Source organism: Triplophysa rosa, linkage group LG10, assembly GCF_024868665.1.
Source record: "Triplophysa rosa linkage group LG10, Trosa_1v2, whole genome shotgun sequence".
Classification (NCBI taxonomy): domain Eukaryota; kingdom Metazoa; phylum Chordata; class Actinopteri; order Cypriniformes; family Nemacheilidae; genus Triplophysa; species Triplophysa rosa.
The window spans coordinates 9,330,885-9,341,574 of NC_079899.1; the positions used below are offsets into that span (position 1 = coordinate 9,330,885).

Below are 10,690 nucleotides of genomic sequence, written 5' to 3' on the forward strand. Positions count from 1 at the left end.
AAGCACCATTGCGTTTTTCGATTTCCATACGTAAGTATTGCATCTAGAATTAGACATAATTATACACTTTAAATGTAGGTGATGCAGTGTGGTTTTGTAATGTTTCAAGTTGCATTTTGGTGCATAAATTCTATCATGAGGTGGTTAAACACTATCAAGAGGTGGATAAACTTAAGAGATTTAAGAGATGGGTGATCAACGTTTACCCACCACTACAGCCATCATCATAATGACAAATATCTTGGCTGGATGTGGGCATTATCTTGCGTTAAAACATACAACAGGTTTTAGGCCACAGAAAACTGAACATTTTTATGCAACGCATGCGGAAAACTGACGTATGACCAGGTTAGATTGAATTTAGCCTAGTTAAATCCCTCAAAGTTAGATATTGACGCGGGGGTTCGATTCGTTCTTCGCAAGTTTGTAAGTAGGCCTAGTCAGTGTATTTAATGACAGTTGAGATTAAAGCCTCGAATGTTTGGTTGACTGTAGGCTGGACATTTAACTATTTGCTTTAGCCAATTATTTCCCCCATGTCGCGACATCTGCACACACATCCCGAAAAAGCATCAATGAATGAGCGCAAACAGTCGAGGCAGCTCCCAAATGTCGCGGCAGCTCAGGGTGCCACCGGAAGTGCCACTGCTAGCTGCCGCGCGCGATTTGCTCTTGCTCTATTAGCAAGCTTTTCAAGAATCAGCATTGTTTTTTTAAAGTATAATCATAACATAGACATATCATCACATCATTTAATTACGTTTGTTTGGAAGCACCTTAGCCCTGAAAGGTCGCTATTATCATGTTAAATTATAGATTTTTAACGTTTCGCACATGCGCAGAATGAATCGGGCAGGTGGACGTATTCGCATCGATCCCAAGCATCCACGCTTCCCGCTGCTCTACTGAACTGCAAGGAAGTAAGTATTGCATGCAAACTTGAAATTATGTACACCACTGACCTATCAAAAATGATTAAAAAAATGTCAAAAGTTTTTTGTTGTATTTGTAGCTGTTTTTTGTGCATTGCTGTACAAGGGATAGATAAGTATCATGATGAATAAAATGTGCAGTATGCTAGACAGTAACGTTAGATTAGCCTATATACATTTTGGGAATAGGGTAAGTTCATTTAAAATCCATCTAAACTATACATTTTCAGAAAGCTTATCTCGTCTAGATGTGATTAAACACGCGTCCCACCTTCCTGTAGACTAAGTCAAGGACAGTTACTGAAATGCATTTCCATTGCATTGATTGTTTTTTAAACACATTGATTTTCAATGTAAATCCATTCATGGGGCTGTAACAGGTTGTGGAGATTTTAAGGTCTCTAGCTTTCGGTCTATAGTGTTTTCACCAAGTGCAGCAAAACTCTTAGTTTGTTCAACACTACAACACTGTTCAATACTTCAGTCGAAACCTGAATAGGTGTCATTTAACAAAACTCTCAGCCAGGAGATTCAATGCTGTGTTTGTTAGGATGATGTAGAATACACTGTAGAGCGTGGCTATTTAAGGGTGTTTAAAATCACTCAAGACATTGAAGTAGTCCAGCTAAAATAAAGCCTACCTGCTGATGAAGTTCATCATTGGTAATCAATTAAGTAGGTTTTTTTTCATACTGTGAAATTTCCCTGACTGACATCACCTACCCAATTTTTAGATCACCAGTAGACAACTTGAGGATTATCAAGCCATCCCAGTGCCTGTAATATGCCAGGGAGTGTTTCATTCAAGAATGGCTTTGTTTGTGTTAGACGGCCTTACGTATATTCAATGACTGAAACTGTGGACATAGACCTGTGTATTTTTGACGGTAATAAAGACCTTTTTGCAGCAGAGTCCAACACTGAATGTGCCTGTAGGCTATTTCTGTATGTGTGTGTTGTGGTTTTATTTGTATGACAATCCGTTTGCCTTTAAAATGTGCTACGTATTAAAATATCATAATTATCTTTGTGTGTGTGTGTGTATTGTACATTTCAGAATGACAAAGCGAAAATTCAGGCGTTGCCCTGCTTGCCAGGTCGAGAACCAGGCCATCAGGAAGTGCTGCAGCTCCTGCTATGCAAGCCTCAGCAAGAGTAAAAAGATGGAGGCCCTCAAAGACCGCCTGGATAATGAGTGGGGGCAGGGGGTCTGGAAAAACTGGAATGCGGCACGAGTGGTTTCTTCTGCCCAAATTGCAGTAATTAAAAATACTCATGCTTCATGAATTGGATGGTAGTCAATATGAAACTCAAAGCACATTACATTAACATCAATACAATCCTACATTATAATTTCTAACTGCGTAGAACAATCCGGCGTGAATCAACCCATTTTTCTGTTTCTTGAGATTAAATGAGTGCCGTCAGTAAGAATAGTAACGAAGAAAATCGACATAGACCGAATTTGCGAAGTGGGAGCTGACCATAACTGAAAGGGGCTCAGATAACAGAAACTTTCCTCGCCCTCATCACTTAGCGTTAGCTGGCATTTTGCTATTTGGTTCCTGTTGCATCAAATTTTCTCGTTCCTCTATCTAACGACAGCACTCACTGATTTCGAGGAATAGGGATATGGGTAGATTTACGCCAGAGTTTCTCCTTTGGTTGGTCAAAGATTCTGTCATCTTGTGACTGAACTTACAGTTTTATAAAACTTTCCTTTCACTGACAGGCTTATGCGTGCATCCCAAAGACCTCAACTTAACCTAAAGCTGGCACACATACCATAAATGGGACAACATTTGGATAGATGTGAACTGCATCCAAAATTACTCATGTTCTCTCGAGTTGCTTATAACAGATGCATGTAACATAGTCTATCCTATGCAACTGATGACCTTTCTAATAGTGGTGACCGAAAGTTTCCTTGTTAATAAATGGTTAACAAAAAAACTAAGAATTTGCACCAATGACAGCCTACTTATTTTTACTTCAACAATTAGTTATTTAATTCCTAGTCAAATTGCACACTGTTAAGGACCATTCATAACTCTGTTAAGGAACAAACATCCAAAACTAGAGATAATACCTCTGTCTTGACACTGGGATGCTGTGTTGAAATATCTTTTGCCTTTAATCAGATAGGACAGTTGAGAGTGACAGGAAGTGAGTGGGAGAAAGAGTTGGGTTGCGATCCGGAAATGACCACTGGTCAGCACTTGAACTCAGGTGATGGTACCCCAGCCAGTTGTATGATGGCCAGGGCATAGGACTACTTTTCTTAACAGAGCATTCGTAAGAAAAGAGAAAGAGAATGGCATCAATGTTGACAAAATCATATCCAGTTTCTGATTAAATTTCTATTCCTACTCACAATATGGTAAAATGGTAAATGGACTGCATTTATATTGTGTTTTTCCACTCCTCTGAGCACTCAAAACGCTTTACAATGTATGCCTTACATTCATCCACACACTCTTACACCGGTGGCTACCATGCAGGGTGCCATCCTGCACACTGGGAGCAGTTAGGGGTTCTGTATCTTGCTCAAGGACACTTCGATGAGGGCAGGCAGAGCTGGACTCAAACCTGCAACCCTCCGGTTGCCGAACAGCACCAATAGAGAGAAGCCCCTTTAGCAACTATGGTCCTTGCACAACAAGGGAATCTGACTGTCAATTCTGATTAGGACAATCTCCAAATCTTGTTTTAAATCAGAAATGGCTCTGTTTATTTTGCAGTGCAACCTTCATTTTAACAGTCATGTCAGAGCTCATTGCCAGCATGTTGATGGTTCATCTGCTTACAACCAGTCCGTTTCACTCTTTATTCTACACGTTTTGTTCTATGATGGAAGTGGGTCAGCTTATGAATGTCATCAGATCACATTAAAACTTGTGAACCGCTCCTCTCAGTGTTTAGAAACTCAGATCCCTAATCAGTAAAGCATTACCAGTCATTGCCTGACACTATGTGAATATTGATTTCATACAAATGTGATGTCACCTCAACAAAAAGTGATGATGTGAATTGTGTAACCATGATATTAATGCAATGTGAATTTTCTAAGTACTTTTGTTAATTTCAGGTGCAGAAACTTGCTTCCTTGGGCTATATGCCCATTTTATTTATGGGCAGAAAGAAAAATAATCCGTTGATCGCCGATATAAGTGCTGGAATGCCACTAAATGATGACACACGACCTTTTATTGACACCATGAAGAAGGCTTATGAGTATTTACTTAAAAAGCAAGGTTGTGATTATGCAGAACTCATTACTTATTAAAAAAAATATTTGTTGTATACAGATTAAAATGAATGTCAAATTGTTACCTCCTTAACAGGACCCCAGATGTCTCAGACCCAGCCTGACCAGCAGATCCAATCCCCGACCCAGTCTGACCAGCAGATCCAGACCCTGACCCAGCAGATCCAAACCCCGACCCAGCCTGACCAGCAGATCCAGACCCAGCCTGACCAGCAGATCCAGACCCCGATCCAGCAGATCCAGACCCCGACCCAGCCTGACCAGCAGATCCAGACCCAGCCTGACTGGCAGATCCAGACCCAGCCTGACTGGCAGATCCAGACCCCGACCCAGCCTGACCGGCAGATCCAGACCCAGCCTGAAGCTCAACAGATTGATGATGGTGTCGTCCTCAACCTCTACTTTTTGCCCTCTCCACCCCATCCCCAGACTCACCCTGAAGCTCAACAGCTCCAGGTCCAGCCACAGCCTCAGCAAATTCAGCCGCTGACTGCCAAACCAAACCCCAAAAAAAGAAAAAAGGGTAAAGTAAACTTTCTTGCAGCCAATCTCTTATGCAGAATTAATTATGGTTTAAATAAATACATAAAATGCACACAAAAGCTTCCAAACACTTCCCAGAGCCTTATTGGCACTGCTAGATGATTCCAGTTGGTTTTTGATGACATTATAGTCAGCAATGCTTTGCTGTAAAGGTTTTTTATTTATTTTTTGTTTCCTACCCTTCACCCAGAAAAAGGGGTTAAGTGAACTTTCTTAACGGGCAATTAATAATTTATTTATGTATTTATTTTTGTAATTAGGCAAATACTGCTGTCCTCAGATGAATTGGTTCTCTTTGATTTAGATCATTTTGATACAACAGTTAGGTCCAGTCAAATGATCTATTATATTCTGATTGGTCGAGAGATGTTCAGTGATGCTATTTGACTGAAGATGTCCTTGGATTTCCTCACTCTGACTGTTTGCGCTGGTGTTATATATCACTCTGCATTTTGCATTGAATTTAGCTACACCAATGTTCCTTCAGTTCGAAGATAATGCATTTATCAACCTTCAGCCTCTTGGCTATGGCCATACCACAGCTGTGTGGTTATCCAACCAACCTCTTTCTTACTTGTGCTATATTGTTTAAGTATTTTACAATGTCCAGTGTGATATACATACTCAAGTTCCGTGATTAATGTTGATTCCAGATTCTGTGAAACCCTGTTTAGTACAGTATATATGTTATGGGTTCATATAAATACACAAGACCTTAGATCAAATGCAATACTTCTATTTATTGTTTATCATTTGTTTGTCAACAAAACCTTTTTGCCTTTGTCATTTCAGGGTGCCGAAAATGCAGCAGGCAAAAAGTGTGGCAATACGACTCTATCATTGACAAAAGAATGACAGAGGTCAGATGTAGAACCATATTTCTTATTAATGTCTCTTATATCCTCCTCATTGTACAATATTACTTTATAGCCTACATACTGATGTTTAGCCCACGTCACCCGACCAGTGCATATAGCCAAACGTGAACGTCATTACTGTCTGTATGGTTTTGTGAAATGGTAACAGTAACTACACAAATATAATTAAATGTGTTTCCGTGTGTTTCTGTAGGATAAGGCTGAAGTAAAGGTGCGCTGGTTGCCTTGTTCTCATTGGTAAGTACTGACATACAGTACGTATCTATTCATACTTGACTATAATGTTTCCTATCAGCCCTTTGATTTTTTTGGTATAGTGTTGTTTTAGGGTGATAGAGTAGTATGTACACACATTGGCTGCCAACTGGCGCAAACAGTCTTCGTTGAGAGCCTTTGTAAATCCTGTCCCCTAATCAGGAACATAATGTAAAAACAACATGATGCGTACTTGGGTAGCGATGTGCGTTGTCTGTTGTGACATGACACAATAATGCATGTAATAACATGGGAGTCAATGAAAGCATACCAAGCGATGCATGTTCAGGCTGCACTGAAAGTGCATCCATGATTTTGCAATTACAGCATACTTGCTTTGACTATAAATCGGCCCTTAATGTTGACTGCAATTTCTTTACATGGACTTCAAATATACAAAGGAAATTACCAATAAATGGAAATTAGAAACACAGATTTTGTGAAAATGTACAGTATAAGCTGTGAATGTTGTAGACATTGTGTACACAAAAGCTTATTCTCCTGATCTAATGTAAGATGTGCTGGATTTAATTACAGTGGCAAAGCCTGGGAGGACACGTGGGAGCCGCCAGCCAGTTCCTGAGCTTAGCACAGGACTCTACAGCAGTGACCTGAAGTTTAAAAGAATATAAATAAAACAATTATACACACACACGGACCCATGTATAGGTATGTTTCAGTTAAATTTCCCCTAGTTTTTTTCAGGTTCTTCCTCTTGAAATCATTATGCATGCCTGAAAATACATATATAGAGAGAACTAATAATATTCTTGACACATTAAATTCATATTCAGTGTTCTATAGCATTTCTAATTGTTCATATGTATTGATTATTATCAAACGTTTTACCTCTGAGCTGTCATTGCACGCCATAAACCACAAACCTGATGACTTTGACACTTAAATTAGGACATTCAGTATACACATGCAATGTGCTGATTTTAGTGTGTGTTCAACTTATTCTGTGTCTGATTGCTGTATATTTGTTCATATTTGTTGTTTGTCTTTACTGTCTTTCAAATGGCACTAAATTTGTCTCCACCTCAATTTGTTGGACTTGTGCAATGAGATATTCTATTTCTGACTTTGGTTCTAATAAAACACTGTTAATTATGTCTTGAAAATTTGGCTATTCTCTCTGTTTTCAAACTCTGCGCCAACATTATTTTCACATATCAATAAATAGTGTCCCTCTGGGTGTCAGAGGGGAAGGAATATGGACGCTTGGACAAGACCCCATGCGTAATTACAGCTTGGATCAAATATGCCCAAGACATCTGTTGGACCAGGACATGGACTCTGCCCAGTAAATTCCTGCTTGTCAACAAAGTTAAAGAGGTTTCTTTTAAAAGTATCCATCGCTGCTATCCTGTTAAATCTTTATTAGTTAAATTCAGAAAAGATATTGATGAAATCTCTATTGAAATGTACTTTCTCTTTAACACATACAGAGACTGTCTTTTGTATAACACCTGGCTATAGGTACTGCATCTCTTCAACTTTGTTTTATTATCACACTTAATCTCTTAGATAAAACTTCAGCCTCATGTGTATTCTACTCTTTTGGGTCTTGGATGTTTACCCACAGCCTGTTGAGCGGATACAAGGAATAGGCTAAACTTGAAGAAAGACAAACTAAGCATGACGTGTAGTCTTGGATTAGGATACTTTCTTTACAGATCCTGGTGATATTCTTTTTATAAAATGGAAACATTAACCACAGCACAGTGATCATAGTAGACTAATTCCCTATCACAAAGACTGACCAAATGGCTTGATGGTAACCTTGTCAATTTGTCTGTCTGTCTTTCATTCTCTGTCTCTCTTTCGCTGTCTCTCATTTGCCGCTGTACATCCTTGGCCAACACCTATGGGATGATGGTCATGCATGAATTCTCCATCATCTTAAAGCTGAAGCTGCAGGACTACACTGCTGCCCTCGTACTGTACTGGAACAGTTTTGCCATTGTGAATTTCATGAGGAAAAGAGTCTGCCTGCTGCATGTTGCTCTACGTGGCTCACTGCCAGGCTAGAGTGCATCAATTTCCTGCGCAGGCAGACTCTTTTCCTCATGAAATTCACAATGGCAAAACTGTTCCAGTACAGTACGAGGGCAGCAGTGTAGTCCTGCAGCTTCAGCTTTAAGATGATGGAGAATTCATGCATGACCATCATCCCATAGGTGTTGGCCAAGGATGTACAGCGGCAAATGAGAGACAGCGAAAGAGAGACAGAGAATGAAAGACAGACAGACAAATTGACAAGGTTACCATCAAGCCATTTGGTCAGTCTTTGTGATAGGGAATTAGTCTACTATGATCACTGTGCTGTGGTTAATGTTTCCATTTTATTAAAAAGAATATCACCAGGATCTGTAAAGAAAGTATCCTAATCCAAGACTACACGTCATGCTTAGTTTGTCTTTCTTACAAGTTTAGCCTATTCCTTGTATCCGCTCAACAGGCTGTGGGTAAACATCCAAGACCCAAAAGAGTAGAATACACATGAGGCTGAAGTTTTATCTAAGAGAATTAAGTGTGATAATAAAACAAAGTTGAAGAGATGCAGTACCTATAAGCCAGGTGTTATACAAAAGACAGTCTCTGTATGTGTTAAAGAGAAAGTACATTTCAATAGAGATTTCATCAATATCTTTTCTGAATTTAACTAATAAAGATTTAACAGGATAGCAGCGATGGATACTTTTAAAAGAAACCTCTTTAACTTTGTTGACAAGCAGGAATTTACTGGGCAGAGTCCATGTCCTGGTCCAACAGATGTCTTGGGCATATTTGATCCAAGCTGTAATTACGCATGGGGTCTTGTCCAAGCGTCCATATTCCTTCCCCTCTGACACCCAGAGGGACACTATTTATTGATATGTGAAAATAATGTTGGCGCAGAGTTTGAAAACAGAGAGAATAGCCAAATTTTCAAGACATAATTAACAGTGTTTTATTAGAACCAAAGTCAGAAATAGAATATCTCATTGCACAAGTCCAACAAATTGAGGTGGAGACAAATTTAGTGCCATTTGAAAGACAGTAAAGACAAACAACAAATATGAACAAATATACAGCAATCAGACAGAATAAGTTGAACACACACACTAAAATCAGCACATTGCATGTGTATACTGAATGTCCTAATTTAAGTGTCAAAGTCATCAGGTTTGTGGTTTATGGCGTGCAATGACAGCTCAGAGGTAAAACGTTTGATAATAATCAATACATATGAACAATTAGAAATGCTATAGAACACTGAATATGAATTTAATGTGTCAAGAATATTATTAGTTCTCTCTATATATGTATTTTCAGGCATGCATAATGATTTCAAGAGGAAGAACCTGAAAAAAACTAGGGGAAATTTAACTGAAACATACCTATACATGGGTCCGTGTGTGTGTATAATTGTTTTATTTATATTCTTTTAAACTTCAGGTCACTGCTGTAGAGTCCTGTGCTAAGCTCAGGAACTGGCTGGCAGGCTCCCACGTGTCCTCCCAGGCTTTGCCACTGTAATTAAATCCAGCACATCTTACATTAGATCAGGAGAATAAGTCTGTTTGTGTACACAATGTCTACAACATTCACAGCTTATACTGTACATTTTCACAAAATCTGTGTTTCTAATTTCCATTTATTGGTAATTTCCTTTGTATATTTGAAGTCCATGTAAAGAAATTGCAGTCAACATTAAGGGCCGATTTATAGTCAAAGCAAGTATGCTGTAATTGCAAAATCATGGATGCACTTTCAGTGCAGCCTGAACATGCATCGCTTGGTATGCTTTCATTGACTCCCATGTTATTACATGCATTATTGTGTCATGTCACAACAGACAACGCACATCGCTACCCAAGTACGCATCATGTTGTTTTTACATTATGTTCCTGATTAGGGGACAGGATTTACAAAGGCTCTCAACGAAGACTGTTTGCAGCCAGTTGGCAGCCAATGTGTGTACATACTACTCTATCACCCTAAAACAACACTATACCAAAAAAATCAAAGGGCTGATAGGAAACATTATAGTCAAGTATGAATAGATACGTACTGTATGTCAGTACTTACCAATGAGAACAAGGCAACCAGCGCACCTTTACTTCAGCCTTATCCTACAGAAACACACGGAAACACATTTAATTATATTTGTGTAGTTACTGTTACCATTTCACAAAACCATACAGACAGTAATGACGTTCACGTTTGGCTATATGCACTGGTCGGGTGACGTGGGCTAAACATCAGTATGTAGGCTATAAAGTAATATTGTACAATGAGGAGGATATAAGAGACATTAATAAGAAATATGGTTCTACATCTGACCTCTGTCATTCTTTTGTCAATGATAGAGTCGTATTGCCACACTTTTTGCCTGCTGCATTTTCGGCACCCTGAAATGACAAAGGCAAAAAGGTTTTGTTGACAAACAAATGATAAACAATAAATAGAAGTATTGCATTTGATCTAAGGTCTTGTGTATTTATATGAACCCATAACATATATACTGTACTAAACAGGGTTTCACAGAATCTGGAATCAACATTAATCACGGAACTTGAGTATGTATATCACACTGGACATTGTAAAATACTTAAACAATATAGCACAAGTAAGAAAGAGGTTGGTTGGATAACCACACAGCTGTGGTATGGCCATAGCCAAGAGGCTGAAGGTTGATAAATGCATTATCTTCGAACTGAAGGAACATTGGTGTAGCTAAATTCAATGCAAAATGCAGAGTGATATATAACACCAGCGCAAACAGTCAGAGTGAGGAAATCCAAGGACATCTTCAGTCAAATAGC

The 10,690-nt window shown here is 39.0% G+C and overlaps 1 protein-coding gene and 1 long non-coding RNA gene across 4 annotated transcripts; one reads left to right on the plus strand and one right to left on the minus strand.

The window, feature by feature from the left end:
* Window positions 1–508: 508 nt before the first annotated feature.
* Window positions 509–7,830, plus strand: LOC130560562 (uncharacterized). 3 transcript variants are annotated; one of them, XM_057344427.1, is made up of 7 exons: window positions 509–920; window positions 1,990–2,191; window positions 4,021–4,186; window positions 4,277–4,723; window positions 5,536–5,603; window positions 5,815–5,858; window positions 6,414–7,324. In XM_057344427.1, the coding sequence occupies exons 2-7, from the start codon at window positions 1,991–1,993 to the stop codon at window positions 6,457–6,459; spliced, it is 972 nt and encodes a 323-aa protein (XP_057200410.1). In that variant the 5' UTR covers window positions 509–920; window position 1,990; the 3' UTR covers window positions 6,460–7,324. The 3 variants fall into 3 exon arrangements, 2 of the variants coding, with proteins under 2 accessions (XP_057200410.1, XP_057200408.1); XR_008963712.1 differs by lacking the exon at window positions 509–920 and adding an exon at window positions 7,788–7,830 and having other exon boundaries at window positions 1,712–2,191; window positions 6,414–6,545; XM_057344425.1 differs by lacking the exon at window positions 509–920 and having other exon boundaries at window positions 1,712–2,191.
* An 87-nt stretch (window positions 7,831–7,917) lies between these two features.
* On the minus strand, window positions 7,918–10,271 carry LOC130560653 (uncharacterized). Its single transcript, XR_008963726.1, has 3 exons — window positions 10,209–10,271; window positions 9,954–9,997; window positions 7,918–9,395 (listed from the first exon to the last, which is right to left on the minus strand). It is a non-coding gene; the product is annotated as an uncharacterized LOC130560653 (long non-coding RNA).
* Window positions 10,272–10,690: the final 419 nt, after the last annotated feature.